Source organism: Ascaphus truei, chromosome 1, assembly GCF_040206685.1.
Source record: "Ascaphus truei isolate aAscTru1 chromosome 1, aAscTru1.hap1, whole genome shotgun sequence".
In the NCBI taxonomy this organism is placed as follows: domain Eukaryota; kingdom Metazoa; phylum Chordata; class Amphibia; order Anura; family Ascaphidae; genus Ascaphus; species Ascaphus truei.
The window spans coordinates 188,230,151-188,252,532 of NC_134483.1; the positions used below are offsets into that span (position 1 = coordinate 188,230,151).

The 22,382-nt window shown below is 41.3% G+C and overlaps 1 protein-coding gene across 18 annotated transcripts in view; it reads right to left on the bottom strand.

Moving 5' to 3' along the window:
* Positions 1–22,382, bottom strand: part of CDC14B (cell division cycle 14B) — a 112,846-nt gene that overhangs the window by 7,397 nt on the left and 83,067 nt on the right. For 5 of the 18 annotated variants that reach the window (XM_075599297.1, XM_075599307.1, XM_075599324.1 and 2 more), the window contains exons 9-13: positions 22,080–22,310; positions 20,024–20,162; positions 18,391–18,553; positions 16,178–16,293; positions 8,608–8,763 (exon numbers count right to left, since the gene is read on the bottom strand). In XM_075599297.1, coding sequence (XP_075455412.1) covers positions 8,608–8,763; positions 16,178–16,293; positions 18,391–18,553; positions 20,024–20,162; positions 22,080–22,310 — 805 coding nt within the window. Of the gene's footprint in view, positions 1–8,607; positions 8,764–12,385; positions 12,528–13,752; positions 13,799–16,177; positions 16,294–18,390; positions 18,554–20,023; positions 20,163–22,079; positions 22,311–22,382 lie in introns of those variants that run through there. The other 13 variants (XM_075599357.1, XM_075599343.1, XM_075599401.1 and 10 more) reach the window with 7 other exon arrangements.

Sequence of the window (22,382 nt, forward strand, 5' to 3'; positions counted from 1 at the left end):
AGACGACAAACCATTCACAACATTTAGCAGCCCTAATAAAGGAATGTAATTGTGGCAATATGCAACAAACATGTGATCAGGGCAGAGCAAAGTCTTTTCTTCTAGAATTACAGTGTACATTTGTTTTCTCATTGATGCTCAAATTAAGGGATTTTTTTTTTAGAGAATATATACGACAGTATAACAGTTTACTTGCATTTACTTAGATGGGAGTGAAAGTACAGTTCAACTCCGTTATAACGCGATCCAATACAATGCGAATCCGCTTATAACGTGACGCAAGCGTGGCTCCTAATTTTCGGATTTATGAATACTGTATAACACGATTATTGGTATCTTAAATACTTTATTGTACGATGCTTACAATTGTACATTATTTCTAACGCGATCCGCTTATAGCGCTATGTGATTCTTTGGACCCCAAGCACAGCGTTATAAGGGGGATGAGCTGTATATTTTTCACCTCGTGATGGTCCTTATTTTTTATCGAATTCATGGGCAAGTTTATTGTGCATGTTCTCCTCCACATGCTAAGGATAGTGCTGCTGCTGTATCTTAGTCAACTTTTCATTCTTGGATGTCTCTAAACCATCAGAAAAGCAACTTCAACAAAATACAAATACTATATTTAGAAATCTCAATCAATTCACCGCCTTGATACATAAATTCATTTTTTAATGTATCTTTTTGTTTCACCGCGAATGTTTTGACTAGTATTAAAATATTAACAGATACAACAGTTAAGAAGTTTGTTTAAATTAACTACTGTGTAACAGGGACATATCACTGTTTGAGAGACACTGCCTCTAAATCCAGAGAGATAGTTAATTGCAGCCACTCAATTAACCAAGTAGAGGGGTTCCCACGGTGAGAAGAAATGCCGGTGCACAGCAATACAAAAGTAGAACAGGATGACCAAAAAAGAAAGTGTTTATTGAAGTTTGGCAAACATATGAAATGGTACCAGAGCTGACACCCCAGGTAGAATCCAGAGAGAACGGAACCACCCGCTGATGTCACAACAGGCGAACGCGAAGTGGTTTGGAGTACAGACACACACGAGGGACGCCTGGGATTATCTCCAAGCAGTGCAGACTCAAACCAACAGATCCTGCCTTCCTTACGACCGGGGAAAAGGGGCTGGTGACGGCCTGAAGGTTCACACCGCATATTTTTATGTGGGAATCCGTGACTGAATTTCCAATTGCCTGTTGATGTGATTAAGTAAACATTTTCAAATGTTATTGTTCTATGTATATTTCTAATTTCTTTTTCTTGTGATATATGTGGCTATAACAATCATCCTACACGCAAGCCCATGTTGAAGAGCATACAAGCTAAGTTAATAAGATACATCCTCTATACTTGTATGTATTCGTGAATGGGTCAACAAGTCTCTACACTAAAGTATATGTAATTTTTGAGTACCATAGATAGATCATCTGGATTAAGGGTGGTACTTCCATATGGTTTTTACAGTACACGTGGAGTAACACTCATAGAATATTCCCTATCAGGATCAGGTGTAATAAAGAGCCCCAATATATGGAAGCAAGGGTTTGCATATATACTTTCCTATATCGTTGAATTTTCCACGTAAGGGGTGCACATCAAGGTGATTGTCCTTCAATGTGTCTCATACACTTTATTGAATCAATATTGTATGGTCTTTTCTTTATATACATTGGAGAACAATGGCACCAATATCCAGGATCCAAGCACCAAGGAGGACTTGTTATCTTCAAAATTCTACCAAAAAGGTTTCTTTGAACAAACCTTTAAGTCTTCTAGGCTACAGGACTCTGGACAATACATCTAATCAGTATTGTATTACGAAAACTGATGTAATACTGTGATAATGTCTTCAGTGCTATGATTGTGTTTACATCGCAAAGTATCCGGACAGAGGTGGACATATCGCAGAATGAGATTCATAGAACTGGATGCCTCCCACCAAGAGATAAGCAGTTGCCGCACAGAATAGGAAGTCTCTAAAAAGACACTTCACAGTCCCGCTGAGGAGCTGGACATCTCTCAAAAAGCGGTCTACAGTCTAAGTATGGATCTTAAAGTCTCTCAGAAGGAGCTTCACACCGTCAACCTAGAGATAGAAGTCTCACGCCAGGAGACCGGGAGTCTCAACTCAGAAGTGCGTAAATGGAAGGAGGACTACGAGGAGGCCCTCAATATTAGATAGGTAAAAAGAAAAAATACAGAAAATTCTGATTTGACCGACCACGTCAATGAAAAGAAAGAAAAGCTGCACGAGCTTGAAAAAATAAAGAAACTATTGGAGGATGAAAAGTTAGAAGCATTGGAGCAGCGTACACAAGCAGAGCATATATTGCAGAGCCAGCTGCAAGAGCTGTGAGCACATCTACAGAATGCCAAAGAGAAAGAGAGAACTCGGCAAGAAGAAAATCTGCAGACTGCTAAAGAAGTACAAGTGCTGCAGGAACGTCTAAGGACCAAGTATGTCCTTGCAGAACAGCATGAGGAACTGAAGGTTACCCTGAGCATCACTGGAGGCCAAGTTTAGAGGCTAGGTAACTCTTTATGAGAGGGAGCACGAGAAGGTCCAGAAACTAGAGCAAGAGATGGAGAAGCAGAACAGCTGCTCCATCCCAAAAGTGAGTACGCCCAGGAGAAAAAGAGGTGTGGAAATCGCAAGCAGCGATGACCCTGGTGATAATCTACAGAGCTCCAAAAAATGAAGGATGCGTGGAAGCAAGCTCAGAGTGAGCTCAGTGAAGAAATGAAGACCCTGAGAGGAGAATTGCTGGATGCACTCAAGAACCAGGGATCTCTCGCTGATGAGTTGAACTTGAAGCAAAGCCTAGAAGTGGAAGAGCTAAAGCTGGCAGCTAAACACACATCACAAGAACTTACAGCTCTGCAAATGCAGATTGCTGAGCTCAAGATACAGCTCACCAAAAAGGAAGAGAGTGAAGAGGTGTCCGTTCGTCAAGTGGCCATCCTGCCACTGCGCTATGAGGCCAAGATGGCCTATGACTGCAAATTGCTGGACAATGAGAGGGCCCGACTGCAGCTGGAGCTGGATAACGTCCGGGAGAAGCACCGGCAGCTGCAGATCAGAAATCGAGAAAAGGAAACAGATTTAAGCCTTGCTCTGAGTCAACTGGGAGATGAGGAATCACAACTCAGTTCCAAAGAAGCTGAACTGGCAACTGCATTGAGTGGAGAAGTGCAGAAGGCCAGCTTCAAGAGCTGAAAACTCAAATAGCTATTCTTGAATGCTCTTTAAGTGATACCATGAAATGACACAAGTCTAGGATAGTAGAAATAGATTCTGAACAGACAGAATTCAAAAGTAAGCTGACGGAGGCTTTGCAAGACCTGAGCAGGGTTACAAGGAATGGACATTTAGTGCTAAATTGGAGTCCATGGAAAAGATGGCGAGAGAAAGCTATTTGCGTAAACGCTCTGCGACTGTCGCCATACAGTCTGCCTACAAAGAGAGGATCGACAAACACAGGGGAAATCTCATGAACATGCGGTCAGTAGAAAGACTGTACTTGGAAAAAGTTCTCCTCCGGCGACTGAAGAGTGCTGAGCTTCTTGAGGAGATATTACAGACCTGGGGAAAGGACTCCAATCCCAGCTGGACTGAGGGTTCTCGTTCTCCATCCACTCATTCGAGCCACAGGGATATCTCGAGTGAGAGTGAAAGGAGATGGGCCCAAGCTTCCCACAAAAAGGGGAGGTATGTAACAGGAACTTATCACTGTTTGAGAAACACTCTCTAAATCCAGAGAGATAGTTAACTGCAACCACTCAATTAACTAGTCTCCACCTGGATTAATGAGAACTCTATAAAAAGCCTGATGTGAGAAACAGGAGAGGGATTATTTAGTTCACAATTGGGCTGACACAGGAAAGCACAGAAGCCTGCACACAGACACTGCCTTGAGCACAAATGTGTGCTGAGATCAAGACATCCAGACACCCAGAGACCTATATATCATGGACAGAGGACCCAGGAACCTGCCAGAGACTGACATGGAGGGCCACCTGCTTAAAGGTACTTCCTGAGACTTTGGTGTGATAGGGCAAACTTATTTCCCAAGACCCTTACTAAAAGGGATAGAGGTTTGTTATTTTGTTTTTGTATGTTTTGTCTGGATAAAGGAACATGATCAATAAAGCCAAGATATAATTTCACCCAAATCGGTCTGACATTATATGTACCTCTGCACACATCTCCTACATACTGGTACTTCAAAACAACAGTCAGGTTTCAAAATGTGACCACAGTACAAAGGGTTACAAATTGAAAACAACAAATGAGACTTTGTAACGGAGCCCAGGTGGCACCAAGTACTATTAGGCCGCGCTTATAGTCCTGACAAAGGCAACGTTGTGACGTCATTAGTCACCGCAGCGTTTTTTGCCTATAGTGTAGAAGGCAAGAGACGGCGACCGGGGGGCACGAGCAGTTCACCCTGCCCGCTGACGTCATGCGACGGTTGCCGAAAAATCAATTTTCATTGACATACAGCAATCGCGACCAAGCCGTCGCGCCTACTATAGGCGCACGGGACGGCTTAAGTAAACTTGTTTTGACGAGACGTTGCATCGCCGTTGCCAGAACTATAAGAGCGGCCTTAGATTGAAATCTGAGCAGAATGTATACCATACGTATAAGCATCGCGATAAATAGTGTGTCATCATTAAAAGTCAAATAGTTTGACGTACACTATATTAGCATTTGCATTAAAACTTTTTGCAGCAGACACTTTCTGACTTGCTGTATAGGGTAGCTCTTACTTTGCACCCTTTATAATAAACCTCATCCTTCGCCTTACGTTCTATAGAACAGCAAAGGTTGAAGCAACATTAACAGCTAAAGAAATTCAGAAGTCTCCTTTTCAAGGCACATTTTTGTAGATGGTGCCCTTTTACAGTCTGAACCAATTTGCTTCAATATTATTTGGCGACTATGGAAATATTACAAATTTCAAAATGCATATACCTGTCACATTTGTTCAAAAATATTGTCATAATCACATACATTGAACTCATAATTAATTTGTAATTTGTTCACTTAGGTTCTAGGAGGACTGCCCCACAAACTGTACTTTTGTTGCACTTTTTTTAAGCAGGCATCAGAACATCCCAGTTTGACAACCATCTAAGACGATTACGGTCACGATAATCATGAAATATTAAGTGTTTATACAATCTGGTGCTTCAGGGATTAATGTAGCTACAGTTTTATTTAAAAATACAATATATTGTGTTTATGACAGGTCAAGACTTTTCCTGGGTCTATGCCAATCTTCAAAAAGGGCTTAATTTAAAAGGGGGGGGGGGGAGGGGCATCACTGATGGCCCACTAAAAGTGATGTGTCCTTTAGAAAGCAATAAACAATAGAGTAGTATCTAGCTGTCAGCCTCAAAGAAAACTAAACATTCCTGAATGATTACTGGTGCCCCCCGGAGAGGGGTGACACACAGGTCACGACTTAGTTGAGGGACTTTATTAAGAAAGTAGATCATCATGTGGACGTCATCTATGCTGCATAATAAAAGGTACACATTTGTAATTGGCACCTCTTACTCATGTAGTGAATGGTACAAGAACAGATATAATTTGTCACTCAAATATAGGAGCAGGACCGTCATAAATCGCCTGAATCTATTGATATGACTCACATGTGTTTAAGTATTAGAGAAAGGAAGTTATATGAGTGCGTTTATATACGGAGGCAACCATTCAAACGTATTTTTTTTTAAGGTGTTCTTTTTCTCTGTCGGAAAATCGGAAAACTAGCAACTGATTTATGACAGGGGTGGGGTTACGTGGTTCTCAATGGGTTCCCTCCCATCTCCTAAAACCTCTTGGTCCTACTATAATCCCTACGCTCACACACATTTTTAACTCCTCCCTCTGCTCTGGAACCTTTCCATCCTCCTTCAAAACATGCAACAGTCATACCATTACTCAAAAATAGCAAGCTTGACCCTACCTGCCTTTCTAACGATCGACCTGTCTCCCTCCTGCCTTTTGCCTCTAAACTCCTTGAACGTCTTGTATTCTCTTGCTTGCTCCATTTTCTCAACACCTATTCTCTCCTAGACCCACTACAATCTGGCTTCCGCACTGCTCACTCCACGGAAACAGCCCTCACTAAAATAACTGACGACCTCCATGCTGCCAAAGACAGAGGTCATTACACTCTGCTCATATTACTCGACCTCTCTGCAGCATTTGACACCATGGACCACCCTCTTCTCCTTCACATTCTCCATACTCTTGGTATTCGGAACAAAGCTCTATCCTGGATCTCCTCTTACCTCTCCCATCGTACTTTCAGTATCTCTTCTGCTAACACCTCCTCCTCCTCTATTGATCTCTCTGTGGGGGTACCCCAGGGCTCTGTCCTGGACCTCTTCTCTCTGTACACACTCTCTCTAGGTGACCTAATAACATCTTTTGGGTTTAAATATCACCTCTATGCTGACGACACACAAATATACTTAAACTAAACATGGCTAAAACAGAGTTCCTCATACTTCCTCCCAAACCTGGCCCTACTACCTCCTTCCACATTACTGTTGGAACTACAATCATTTACCCAGTAGCCCAAGCACGCTGTCTAGGGGTCACACTCGACTCCTCTCTCTCATTCGCCCCTCACATTCAAAACATTTCTAAAACCTGTCGCTTTTTCCTCCGCAATATAACTAAGATACGCCCTTTCCTCTGTGGCTCGACTGCTAAAACTCTGACTCAGGCCCTCATTCTATCCTGTCTTGATTACTGTAACCTCCTGCTGTCCGGCCTTCCTGCCTCTCACCTGTCTCCCCTACAATCTATCCTAAACGCTGCTGCCAGAATCCCTCTACTCTTTCCTAAATCTTTCTCAGCATCTCGCCTCATGAAATCCCTCTCCAGGCTTCCGATCAAATCCCGCATCTCACACTCCATTCTTCTCGTCACTTTTAAAGCTTTACACTCTTCTGCCCCTCCTTACATCTCAGCCCTAATTTCTCGTTATGCACCATCCAGACTCTTGCGTTCTTCTCAAGGATGTCTTCTTTCAACCCCCTTTGTATCTAAAGCCCTCTCCCGCCTTAAACCTTTTTCACTGACTGCCCCACACCTCTGGAATGCCCTTCCCCTCAGTACCCGACTAGCACCCTCCCTATCCACCTTTTAAGACCCACCTTAAGACACACTTGCTTAAAGAAGCATATGAATAGCACTGTGGATATTCTGAACACATGATACATATAGCTTGGCCCCCTGCAGATGCACTTACCAGAACTCCCTCCTACTGTCTCTGTACGTTCTCCCTACCTACCAATTAGACTGTAAGCTCCTCGGGGCAGGGACTCCTCTTCCTTAATGTTACTTTTATGTCTAAAGCACTTATTCCCATACTCTGTTATTTATTTGATTACCACATGTATTACTACTGTGAAGCGCTATGTACATTAATGGCGCTATATAAATAAAGACATACAATACAAAAATAATGGTATATATGGCTCGCCCTAAAGTTATGAAATCAGAATTCAACAGAGGTGTGTTTGGGAACAAACAAGTGAATACTCATTTCTATGCCAGTGACCTCAATCGGGGAAAACCTATGACATATATGGTAAAGTATTGTACAGGGATTTCTGTTTTATCCTGTTATTTTAATAAACTGTTTTGCATTTTCTGTAATTGTATGCTCTTGTAATTATCTTTTTCTGTCATCTAAGTACTGTATATATATATATATATATATATATATATATATATATATATATATATATATATATATATATATATATATATATATATATATATATATATATTAAAACATTTAATAAGTAATGTTTTGGGGCTCTGAATGAACTGTTGCACGCTCTGGAGTATTTACATTTTCAGACACATTTTGCTACAACAGATTTTGGTGTGTTAAATGCACATTTTTTTTTGTAGAATAAACAGGGACTAGAGACCGTGGCAGATAAGACAGACATGCGGAGTCCTGTATTGCAGAGCTCCACACTCCCTATTGATTGGGAACCCATTCCTTACACGGTATAGTAGGCCAACCTCATTCACATAGCCGGGCCTTTAAACAATGGTCCCTGATGGTGCAATGTGGAGAACAGGTTATGCTGCATATTTGACTTTTTCAAATTAAGCAGGTCATGTTGATGGATTGCACTGTTAATTGTGTGCTTTCATTACAAATGACACTCAAAAGTATCTTCGTTATCAAAAAGGTTCAAATAGAACATGCAGCAATTTTATCTAAGGTGGAAAAGCAGCACCGGGCAAACGGAGTATAGGAAATCTGACGAGAGATGCAGTTTGTGCCAAACCCTTTTGCCATAAAAAGAAATTCTACATATGAGCAAACATACGACCATGCTTCAATGTTAGCAGAAAGTGTTTGAACTTATTCACTAAGATAGAACTGTTACTTGCAACTAAAATTGCTTAAAACACTAATTAGTAACTATGACAGAGAGCATACCTGATTTTGTTTGAGAAAGATATTGGAGCAAATTCCAAGCGTTTACAAATATATATACACTTTAATACTTTACTTATGTCTGCATCTAACAAGTATCTAGTCTCACCTTGTCTTACCTCCGGTTTCCCCTCTTCTCACATTCCCTCTTCTCCTACTTCCACATCTCCTCCTCTTTCCCTTTCCTCTTTGTCTCTTCCCCCTCTTCCCTTTTCTGCAGTTCTCCGTACCGCTAGTGTGACGCGGCACGCATCTCCCAACAATCCTGTGACCCAACGGCAAAATCAGTCAACTTGGGGAAAACCTCAACATTAGTGCACTACCGAGACGACAAACAGCCCTGTGCGCATTGACGCAGGAACACAGCGCCAGAGTCCTCAAATTATCTCATCTAGACGTTAATTATTGATGGGAATACAAATGTAAAGAACAGCCCTAGACCCACCAGGAGAGAGGTGGGCTAGGGAATGAGCCCCCTGGTCACATGCACTTACTCTTCAGCTAAATATATAAGATAATAGATGGCATATAGTATACGGGTGAATTACCCAAGGCACACCAGTGCCAGAGTCCTCAAACTATCTCATCTAGACGTTAATTATTGATGGGAATACAAAGCTACACTGCGGTAAAGACTGAAGCAAAAAGGTATTGCTCCTTGGCCCTACATAAATCAGGTAATGCAACCTTGTTACCTTTGCTGTAATCTAAGCAGAAGTTAGTCAGGGTTACAGAGCCTGTGTGCTGTCTGTAATGCATCTGGACATGAAAATAATATTTTATGCATGTTATTGCATTTAGACTGTCGGAGTTACAAACATGGGGATCAGAAGAATAAGCTTCCTTACCATGAAAGCTCAGGTACACAACCTATCTGAACAGCTTTCACCTTCCTCCAATGACAACACACTTCCGCCTGGCATCAAAGAGACGTGCGCCAATACATTACTCACAGAGAAATGTGCTTTTTACATTGCACAGATCTATGCCATTTGAATGAACAATTGGCCAACACACACACACACACAAAAACACAAAAACACAAAAACACAAAAACACAAAAACACAAAAACACTTATGCAATGTGGGCAAATGAGAAACTATTCCGACACTGGAGAAAGTTAAAAGCTACGGGAGACTGGATTGTATTGTTTTCAGTTTACCAGGCTTTCCCCAAACAGCTCATTTTTATTTTTATTGTAGTTTTGCAGGAGTGGAAAACCGCACAGAACCACTATCCTCCTGAACCAGGTAACTATGGCGATACAACTGGAGCCACAACACGGTGGTAACATGAAGAAATTGTGCCCACCGACAGAGCAGATAATAAGAATCTGTACTTTTGCAAAGTGCGGCGGCTCTTAAATCCTGCATACAGAAACAAGCTGTGACTTTAATAGGAAGTGTGCATTGCTCTTGTACTGTAGTTACAGAAAAAAGTACCCCATTGTGTTCATGAAATACTACAGAAAAGGATCCTATACACAGTAGATGTTTTTAGTATTTGTCAATCCTCCCTCCACAGATGCATTAATCTAATCTCCGTGCTTAAATTACTGCCTCTGATCAGAAAAAAAAACAAAGTTTTAATAAAACCCTAGTCACATCGGTGCAACAAAAGAAACACGTTACATGAAAGATGGAATTTCTTAGGCTCAAGTTGACAATATATTTGCAATCCGGCAAAAAGGCCTTTTTGGCCTTTATTCCTGCCTTTTTAAACTGTAAAACAGAATTATAACTAATTGTTTTGTGTATCTGACAACTTCATTTCTTGAAGGAAGTAAGATTTTTCCTCTCGACTACGATCATTGTACGATTTTAAAGAAAAGTGGAACTTTAGATTAAAAGTGTACTAAAAAGATTTCAGTTCTCCCCCCACCTTCGTATAACACTGAGGAATCCCAACATTCAGCAGTCTATACATCTATAGGCTGATGGAGTAGCTTGGTGGTAATGTCACTGCGGTTGAAGTGGATTAACCAGTTCTCCATCCCATTGTCGGCTCCTCGTGACCTTGGGCAAGTCCCTTATCTCCTTGTGCCTCCGGCACCAAAATTCAATTGTAAGCTCTACGGGACAGAGACTCATTGTGCCAGCAAAATGCTATGTGCTTCGCTGCATACACGGTCAGCAATACAGAAACGGAAACACACCCTCTGCAAAATAACTGGTTTGACTTTTTTCTTTCCTCACCTTTCCTCTCTGTCTTTCATTTAATACCTTATGTCAATTATTTCCGCCTCTCTTCTCTGGCATTCTTGCTTTCTCCTCCACGTCAGCTAACTTTCTTTCTTCCTCCATTTTCTGTCTAAATAACTATCTGACTCTCCATATCTGCCACCAGGCTATCTGCATTATGATGTCACCAATGAGTTAATCTCATGGAGGTATAGACAAAACCTTTTTTTTTTTTTTTAATATGACGTTTTTATACATATAATTGTCAGTAAGAATAAAGGAATGACAAAATAGTAATTTTCTGCAAATCTGCTCAAAGTAAACCAAGGCCTTTAATAAACTTATAAGAAAAGTTGCAACCCTGACACTACACAGTGAAAAGTGCATGGCAACCCTTTAACAAGTATTTGTATTTCATGTTAGGATGTTCTCTGCTAGAGCCTGCAACGCGCGGTTTTCCAACTAGTTGGTCTTATTTGGCAGTAACGATGTTAACAAAATCTGAATTTTTTGAAAACTAAAAACGATGTGCTTAACATTAAGAGTTTTCTGATTTCTTGAAGACTTCGTAATGAGAACAGTGTAGTGCTGCCAGAGAATACCCACACAAGCACCTAACAATTGTCATATTAACCACGTTTTTGCAACCAGCTGGTTACTTTAGTTGATTATTTCCCTCCTTTTAAACAATATTAACCTATTTTCTTAAGAATCACCCCCCCCCCCCACTCACATATGGAAAACAAACAATTTCCCTTTGACCAGAACACTAAAAAAGCCATGTAGAACAGATTCTTAAATAAGCCAATACTCTTGAAAAATGTGGGTACACTTCAAGCAAGAGAACTGCATGGGATAGGATCATGATCTGTATTTGATGCTGAGAAAATTGCACACCCATAGACAACATCTGAAACTTTGGCACCTGTAAGAAACAAGTCGGTGATATCTCTGACAAAACTAGCGCAAATCTTTCCTGAGAGCTTAGTCACAACGCCACAGTGGTCATATAGCATGTGTTCGGACCACTGAAGTGAACAGACAGCAAACACTACAGCCGCGTGAAGGAGTAGAACAAGATATGGCTACATTTCTTGGGTATTTCCCCCCCCCCCCTCAATAAGTGGCAAGATGTCACTACTACAAAGAATTCCAATGACTTATTTTAGTTCACACAGCTAACAATATCCCACAAACTTCAAGTCACAGTCCCACATAGGACCAAAATGGACGCAGGTTATTTCTTAACAGTGAGCATGGAAATGTTTTTGTGTTTATTCTCTTCCCTTATCCGTCTGGAATTGTTCTGTACCAGGAAAGAGCTCTATATGCATCGGATTACCGTACTGGGCGAGAGTGAATAATATTGACTACTGACTTGCGAACGCAAAAGAAAAAAAGAATGTTCAAACTTTTAAAAATCCCAATAACTTGCCTGGTAAAATATCCACGGTTTTACTCGTTCAACACATATTACTGCATACATTGACTTTGGGGACTGCAGCTTTAATATTGCAGCTAGCAAAACAACAATAATAAAAACGTAATAAAATCATTAAGAAAGACCTTCACTGCAGAGCTAAAAACAGGAGAACGAGCTGAAGGAGGCAGATCAGAAAGAGAAAGCAGACAGTGGATACAGAACCATGCACGACACACACGGCACAAAAGCAAAGCATTGTAGAGAAACAGAATGGGACACTTACACTGGCTATGTGTCATGGTCCAGAAGGCTACTATGTTCTTAAACCATCTAGATAGACTAGCACGAAGGGCAGAGGGGAGCCACATACAATCCACCAGGTGAAAATGCCACACAATGTAGAGACCAGCATAGCTAGGAACCATCTAAAAAAAGGGGAGAAGATGAACACAAATGCAAATGGAGAAGCGGAGATTAGCTGGCCCGTAGCACGCACAACCACATCGGTGGGTCATGCGCTACTCATCAAGCTCTTGAGCTCATGCAGACCCCTGTACACATTGGATCATGCTCAAGGAATGTTACAAAGACAAGCAACCACAGAGATTTGACAATGTACAATAAAAAAAATATATAAGAACATTCCACTTTCACTCACGAGACTTCTATTTTGGGACTTCCCCCATTTTCCCCCTCACCCCCCAGACATAAGGGAAACAGCGGAGAAGCACACACACGCACACACACAAGGGTAAATATGTATTTTTTGCAGGTGAAAAGACCCAAAGCATAGACACGTGGCCGCAAGCTTGAACCCAACAAGAACAATTTAGCCTTACTGATCACCTAACAACCGCCAACCTCCCCACAAAACCCCTCTTTATACACTAATGTGTAAGTTTCCATGATGTTCTTAATACAGCCTGGTATGCATAATTTAAGAATGTTTCTCTGCAATAAGATACTGTATGGGTAGCGTTTTTAGCCCAAACAGTTAGCACATGTAGGTATGTAGCCTGAGACTTTTGTTGATACTTCGTGACAAAGCAAGTACTATAGGTCACAAACCAGATACAAAAGAAATACATAAAAAGTTAAAACTAAAGATGAAAGGGGCAGAAGAATTAGACATGTAAAATGAAGACATAAAACAACATCAACACCTCCTTATATCTGTAGATTTATAGGAAGAATGTACATTTACTTTATGAGAAGATAGAAGGGAATTAAGACTGTACTGGTGAACCTTTGGATATTTGAACAATTGTCTATTGGGTACAAGCCATATCACAGTCAGGTATTTTCGTATTTCTCCTATTTTAGAGGACATTTAATATCCTTCCTAAATTAGGCTACCATCATAAAAGCAATGGAAATACAATAAGAAAATGTTGTATAAAAAACAAAAATAACCCCCCCACCCCCCAAAGAAAATTATTACTGAGAAAATATAATTTTCATGCGACTGTTACTAAATAGCGGTGTGTGAACCTGCTGTACATACCACAACACTAACACCTATGTAAGTGGTTTGAGAAGAGAAGCCTTAGAAAACCCCAGCAGCGCCCATTACAAACGGACCATAATTACATCTCGAAACAGAAATGTAGTGGAGTAAAACATAAGACACTTGTTGATAGTGTTTCTTACATTTGACGCTCAACTTCTATGCGCAGAGGTTGACGCCACCTCAGACCTATTAAAATTAGGACATGAAAAGAAAACCTGCATCACCAACAGATGCAAAGTTTGACACATAGAACCCTTGTGGGCTTTAATAGGGACAGTAGAAAGGCTTCTATGTGCAGAGATCCATCATTTACACTTGCATAGAAAGCAACTGCATTGATGTCAATAGTACAATGACAGCCCTATAGCACATATTACGCTAGGCAAATCTAGCCGGATTGTTTTCCTGAAAAACAACAAATCTTAAAAAAAAAAAAAAAAAAACAGAAAAGACTATTGGCATTTTGAGAAGAACTGTGCAGTTATCTTCTGGAGGCCACACCATGGATATGCTTTCCTAGTGAGGTCTGATTTGATGTTTGTTGTACTTATGTGCATCATAAATACCTATTTTGTATCCTCTATTTTGTAAAGCTCTGCAAACATTACTGGCACTATATAAATAAAAACAGATATACTGTACAATTGGGGGGGTCTTACCATTGATATGTAGGGTTACTTCCGTCTTTGCGCGGACAATACCTTTACCAACACATCCTGGGTCTATTTTGTATTCCTAAGCATTAAACGGTGGGTCTCACCCCTGTGACGGGTCCTTTAGTTTAGGTACGGCTCCTGACCGGTTACAACCTTCCTGTCATATCTTTACACATCGTTGGGAAGGCAGCCGGATTGGCAGCTATAGTGCAACGTTACTACTTATTAGTGACGTTACTAAATTTAGGACCCACTTCCAGGCAGTTCATCTGGTTTACTAATCCATGTGGAACGGCGTCACTGAAACCCACCGCCGCTCTACCCTGATCTATCACCTTAGTCATCTACCGTAACAAATCTATATGGGAGAGAGTGTGGCTCAGCGAGTCAAGACACTGACTCTGTTAACGACACCGAGCTTGAAGCAGGAGAACCTTCCTGGTGTTAGCTCCTTGTGACTTTGGGTAGGTCACGTTATCACCCTGTGCCTCGGGCACCAAAAACAGATTGTTAGCGCACCTGGGCAGGGACTGTGTCCAACATTCCTTTGTGCTGCATACGGCGCACTATATTGCAATTGTGAAGCGCTTTGAGTCCCATTGGAGAGAAGCGCGACATGAAATAAAGTGATTCATATTACTTATTGTTTAACATCTTCCTCCATAAATGGTTATGAGAGGAATACATGTGCCCTCCTCTAATCCTGCAGTACACCACCCATTAATCAAGACTAGTTGAATGGGCCTTTTATCAGTGTTGCAAGCATATTGATATCATTTGATTTTCTTGGATGTATGCCTTCTTATTTCACACTACCCTGTGCACTTCCAATTTAGCAAGATCCACCTCTCCAATGGCCCTCAGCAAAACCCTGCTCATGTAATCTCTTTGTGCTCAAGTTCTTCAGACTGCCTCATAAACCAAAAGGTTATTGGTTTGTACCAACATGACCCGCCATGTTTTGCTCTCTCCATGTTTCATGTACTACGCCAGCTATTATGTGGTTCTTCCCTGTTCCCAGTATTTCCTCACTACAATACATTAAATCCCTGATCTTTTCTTGGGTTGAAATTAGTCTAAATAAAAATAAGGTTTATGATAACAAAATTGCGGGCTTTAACCAAAAAACAAAACAAAAAACATGCATTCCCAGTCAGCCCCTTTAAACACTACAAGAGCATTCCTGTATCCTCTGGGAAGAAGAACAGCACGTTATATAAATCCTACAAGGACAGCAAACAGTTCCATAGCTTGTCAAGGACAAAATACCCAAATGAAAGATTGGGAGGCTTAGACTAAAAGGGTCATTTAAATAGAACAAGTGAAGTCCAACAAGACGACTGCAATAAGGCTGCCAATTGTGTAAGAAAAAAAGAAGGTGCAACGGCCTTATAATCAAGTAAGATGTTACACAGGCCTGCCGCCCCCACATCTGCTGATCTTCATACTACTCAACGGTCATCAAGGATTACAAACCACATAACTAAGTTGTAAGCAGAGCATAAGGATAAGGAGCATTTGTTAAGAGGTTTCTGGGAGCATAAGAGAGTCAGAGCAGGGACTTGTCATATAATCTTAAAATAAATGAAAAACGCTTTCTGGGCAGCTCAGCGAGTATAGAATGTGGGTGACCAGCGTTAGCCCGGCAAACGTGACTGAAGTCGCTGTGTGCGCGCAAATGTGGAACACCGTGGCTTACTGGTACCAACGTGTTGCTGAACACACATCTTCAGCAGAGTTTCTAGAGTCTAAGCAATGTCATTAGTTTCCCACGGACCATGCAGCTTAAAAATGTATTAGTATGCGTCTCCTTCAGCAAAAGGACTAATGTAATATAAAAAGGATACATCTGACAAGCCATGTAACAATGAAAATAAAGCCGTAAATAAACATTAAAATGTGGACTTACGACAACGGAGCCGCAGTTGAAGTTCTTGTCTGCCGCTTACTTTTCAAGACACGCAGCTTATCTCCTTGTGTCAGGTTGATGGCTTCATCATCATCCTCATCATCATCCTCGCTGTACTGTATAGGAAGGTGTTAAAACAGATTATCTGGTATGCCCAGGTGCTTGTGTTTAGAAACATGTTGAAATCTTTGCTACCAAAAATCAATCCCATGATAGTTGTCCGCATACCATTTGAGTTCATTTTCGTTAAGGTTTCCACCCTTTTGCAGCCAGATTGGCCTGCAATGCATTGCAACTGTAAACAAGGGCATTCTTCAGCTAAGCACAATGAGTACAAATCACACACACATATAAAAAGGTTAGTAGAAGCTTTTCCAAGTGTTACTCAGAACAGGATTTGCAATCACCCTAAAAAAAAATGTTGGTAGATTATATCTGATGTTACATAGGGAAACACTACCTAATCACACAATCCCTGGAAGGTACTGGAACATTAAAGAAATGGGTAAAACGATCAAAATTTGTGAAATCTGCTGACAGATCATATATATATTTATAAAAGTTATCCGCCAGTAGATTTCACAACTCTTGACAGTTTTACCCATTTCGTTTATGTTGCAAGACCTTCCAGGGACAGTGTGATTAGGTGGTGTTTCCCTATGTAACGTCAGATATGGACTAATCTACAACAAATCTGAAAGTGAAGTTTGGTATAATAACGAATCTATTATGATACTTAACTTCACTTTCAAATCTTTTTCCTTTTGTCAGAAAGACCGTATCATTTCATAACTAACATTTTATGTACATTCAGTGCTGTATCAGGATGCTCCACTGCACACAAATACAACTCAGAGACACTGATTTATCCTATGTCATTTTGTTGGTCAAATCTTTGGCCGGAACGTGGTAAAGATAATGCCATTTAAACTTGTACAGAGACTTTACGCAGAGTCTGCATAATTTGTTCGCACACGCAGCTGGACACGTGTAAGGACTTTTGAATTTGCCCCAAAACCCAGCCAGGTTACAAAACAACGTCACACTGGATACCCATGCTCTTCTTAACGGTCTTAAATGGAGGACAGATATACATAGCGGGCAAATCGGGGACCTCTAGAGCCAAGCCCGGGAAGGTCCTGCTCCAGAAGACTCCTGGCTTACATAATGCAGGGGTGGGCAACTCAGTCTTCAAGAGCCCCCACAAGGTCAGGTTTTAAAGATATCCCGGCTTCAGCACAGGTTGCTCAATCAGTGATATCCCCATTACCTGGCCTGTTGGTGGCAGCCCTTAAGGACTGGAGTTATGTTTGTGTTAAGTATATAAAAGCACACGTTCTACTCTGTCACTGCCTCTCTCCTCCGTTTTTTTTTTGGTCCCGAAAGATCTCAGGGGGTTATTATTCCTTCTGTCGCTTCTCTGATCACCCTGCAGTGCATTAATCTATTCAGTGTTTGAATAGATTAATGCACTGCAGGGTGATCAGAGAAGCGACAGAAGGAATAATAACCCCCTGAGATCTTTCGGGACCAAAAAAAAAAATAAAAAATACGGAGGAGAGAGGCAGTGACAGAGATTGCAGACCCAGAATCCAAATCCGGAAGTGACGTGCCGCGACTAACCGGATGTGACGTGTCGGCGTACCTCGGAGAAAGCAAGGGAAGCAGGGAGCTGACCGCTGAGGCACCGTTTGCAGACCGGAGGCGGGGGGTGAGCCAGATGTCAACAGCATACTCTCTTCCGTCACAGTGTTGTGATACATGCATTATTTGAATGTTTTTATTGTAAGTGTGCATTTTTAAGCCCTATAAAAGTTACGTTTTTTAAGATTGGTCTGCACTATGGATACTTTTTCCTTCTTTGCATATACCACTGTTCTGCTGAGATTGAAAGGTCTTCACCCCATCCGTAATAGGAGTTCCTCTTCTCGTCAGGAAATTGTTTCCAATTGCCCGTTTTTTATCTACATCTTGTGAGCAGGCTGTGCATACGAGCCAAGACACATCACTTAGCGAATTCACAATTATTTTATTGTCTACACTTAAGATTGTTTTTTTTTGTTTCATTTCCCTTTATGCTCCCCCTGGATTGCGAACGGCAACATAAGAAACAAACAGATTATAAAGTGGCTTCAACGGATCACAGACTGGTAAATAAGGATAGGTGTACGCTGAAATTATCTGGGACAGCGAAAGCATTTCCTGAGGATTACCAGTTCAAGGTCTTCTTTGCCAGATGTTCTGTTTTGGTCGTCACTGATAGAGATGTCATCTACTCCCGAAAGGATGAATGTGACCGCCATCTTGTTCCCATTTTCCTGCTCCCTTAACTTTCTACGGTAAATGTCGCCCTCGTTCCAGAGGCTCATTTGCTTGCTGATAAAATAAAGTAAAAAAGCGAAACTTAACCAGTGTAACGAGGGCACTAGACCAGCGGTTCGCAAAGTGGGGGGGGGGGGGGGGAGCGCAGGTTTTACAGAGGTTCCACGCGCTTCCCGAAGGTATTTAAATTAATGCCGGGGAGCTGCAAGGCCTCTGTAAACTCCTCCTTACCTTGATTCAGACGGCTCCTGGTGGCGCGTCGCCATGGCAACACAGCATCAAATGACGTCGCGTGGTCATGGCAACGTGACATCATAACACCAGGACGTCAAGGTAAGCAGGGGGGCGCGTGGGGAAAAGATTGCACTCCCCTGCACTATACAATATAAATTTAAAAAAAAAAATTTTATCTTAAGTTTGAACACAGGTTTCTTTTACTTCAGACGCTCATACATTTATCCGAGACATTTTCTGTTTAGTCACATTTTCTTTGCTGGTATTTAAAAAAGTATCATTTTATAACAGATGCCTAAAACTCTGTCCCGATTACGACAACTTTGGAAATTGCTGCATTACCACCTCCGTTGGGAATGAGCTCATAATTAGTCTCTAAATAAAGAAGTAGGTACGAATACATCTATGTACATACACACGACTGATACCGAGCAGTACGGGTTAGGTTTCCCCCTCAACCACACCCCACTTTATTGCAGCAACAAATGTATAAATATGGTTACGTGGAAGTGCGGCTTTAAGAAAGCCACTATCGCAGTCACGTCTCAATAAGAAACATTCAAGTGATGCTTTCTATTAAAGCTGCAGTTCAAGCGATCGTTGAATTTTTTTTTTTTATTATTCAATATGTGCATCAATACAATCTACACATTTATAAGCGATTAGCTAAGTTGCTGATCGGTCAGTGAACATTTGGCTGGGGGTTCACTAAATGCATCCGGAATCCTCTTCTGCTGCACTGACAGCCAAAGTTCTGTGAGGAAGATCATGTGACCAGGCAGGCATTAGATTCAATTGGTTCACGGCTAAAGAGGGTAGGGCTCAAAAAGGTGATGCTGTTTCAGAAGGGGAGGGGATGTGACTTTGTAAATGGTTGTTGTAGGAACAAAAATGCTTGTTACATTAGAATAGATTAAAAATGTCTTTACAAGTGTTAATTTTTTTGAATGCTACAAGTATTTTCTCGTAGTACAGAACCGATTTAAAAAAAAAAAAAACTCCCATGTAGGATATTGCATGAACTGCAGCTTTAAGCCGAATATTCAAGTTGGGCCTTTGCTTGAACTATGTATCCCCTTTTAAAAGGTTTAAAATACATGCAGCAACAGGTTTCGGTATTACAGTGGAACAAGCCAATAACATGCACGTACTTTCACAGAACTTCATTCCCACAAGAACAGCTTGAGCTACTGTTGGGTATCAGGTTAGCAGACAAGAGAAATTAATGGGACTAACAAAACACAAGCCGGACATTGCTGCACTCAACATACTGCTGTTGGCATTACTTACTCCACCAGAAACTGCTGCTGGGGCCCAATCACTGAGCCAGGCCTGCATATCCGGATCCATGCAATGGTTTCACCAGCTGTCATTCTATAATGCTTCATCATGTAGCATCCTATAAGCGTACCAGTCCGGCCAAGCCCAGCTGCAAGACAACCAAAAGTTATACACAGGAGGTTAAATGGGGATAGTACAAATACATCATGGTGAATGGCTGCACATTGCTATTAATATGGAATGTGATGCATTGTAGCAATGAAAGAATGAGGTTATGTGGATAAATGTTACATTTGTTGAAAAAACAAAAAAAACCACAAACAAAAAACAAACGTGGAATGTAGCAAACCCAGTCGCCAATTAATCAGTCAGCCCTTAAAGACCAGAGCGTACTAATGGAAGTGGTAGTGGTGGGTGGGTTCAGTAAGCTCCGATAACTGGATAGGAACTCGATCCATTGTTAACGGCCATTCAAGTAAATGGCGGTTGATGCCGTATCGGGCACGGATACATCCTGCTGGAGCTTTGTGAATCCCGGCGTTAATGTGGACGGATTTATTTTAAACCACCAGACACTTGGAAGTATTTTAAAGTTGGTTTGTAAACATGGTAAACAGAGGCGGGGGAACCAAAGTCCTCTGGCTGCCCGCTCTTGTATGATATTGTGATTCGTCACAGTTTGCCCAAAAAAAGGAAACAAAAAGACAACTTTTTACCCTCATGGGTTTTGGTACCCCCATAAGGACAGGGTGGTATAAGGGTACACTTGACTGACAAACATGTCCCCATTTAGAAGGGTTGTGTGCTTAACTTCCAAATAAAAGCAACCATGCTTAAAGCAAATGGATTGTTAATTTACAGAAGGGTTTTTTTGGTCTGTTACCAGGGATTGCACCACTAAAGATGTCAATTTAACATATAACTACCAGTTTGCAACCATAGCCTAGATGTGCCCGCAATGCCCACTAACACAAATAACCAACAGCTGACTCCACCCATAGTAATGGGTGCTCTTATACATAAAGTTATAGATAATCGTTGGTGAGGGCAATGGTGTTTCACAGCTGCAAATACTAGAGAACTCCAATAGCGATACAAGGGTCTCCATTGAATGAAGGGCTCTTAAGGCTTGAAGGTACATATTCATAGTGAATATAAAATTATACTAAAATCATGCTCAGCTGCAGCAGATGTCCAAGGAGAAATGATGCATTAACACAGGGTGCACAAACTTTTCCCCATGCATGCTTTCCCCCCCCTGCTCGTGCCCCCCACCCCGACAGGCGTCAAATGACGACGCAGGGACGTTGCCATGCTAACAGAACGTCACGTTACCATGATAACACGTCGCTGGAAACCAAGGTAAAGGAAGTTTTATAGATGCCTCTCACGATTTAATTTAAATGCCTTGGGGAAGCGCGAGGCCTCTAAAATCGGCACGCTGCCCCCCCCCCCCCCCACGCGGGGCGCGCCCCCAGTATTAACGCACCACATATGGATGTAATAACTTTTCTGCCTTGCTGCAGGTTGGACAAAAAATAAATAAATAAAAAGTTGCAGAAAACTAAATTAGACCAACGGGCGCAAACCAGTTTATATTCTCTCCCTCTCCCCTATTCATTCTCCCTCGCTCATTCATTCTTTATAGATGAGCTATATCTATCTATCTAGAGATATATATATATATCTAGATAGATAGCTCTATCTCTCTCTAAGTTAAACCTTAGATAACAAAACACATAAGTCACCAAATAGCTTGGTAGAAATTGCACCTCATTGGCCAAGGAAGCTTTAGAAAAGGACCATGCAGGTCAAGTCTTAAACAAATAAAATAAAAAGTATCAAACACCCAGCAGGGGATCCAACTAGTGCTGAAAGCTTTTGACAGACAGCCAATAAACAGTCAATTATTCGACCGTGACAAAGTTAAGTTAGAAAGCGACAGTGATGCGATCTGTAATACCACTTTTCACCGTGAGGGAAAGCACGAGCCGGACTAGAGTACTCTGTGAAGACAGATCCCATAATCACGACCTTTCAGTGGACAACACTACACTGGACGTACCTTTGCAGTGTACAGCTACTGTACCATCTGCATTTTCACAAATGTTTAGGAATTTTTTGACGATCGAGTCAGTTGGAGTACTTCCATCAATGAAGAACAGGTCGTAATGCTCAAAACCGGCGTCTGTAAATCTCTTGGCATCGTACATTTTCTTGTTCAGTCGAACAATTGTAGAGATGTTGTGTCTTCTAAAGTAAGGGAAATAAGCTTCTGGAGCATGGTGAGGGTAGCCTGAAGAAAAATAGAACGGTACATTTATCATTTAGTTGAAATATATAATTTTTTTCGCTTATATAGTACTGA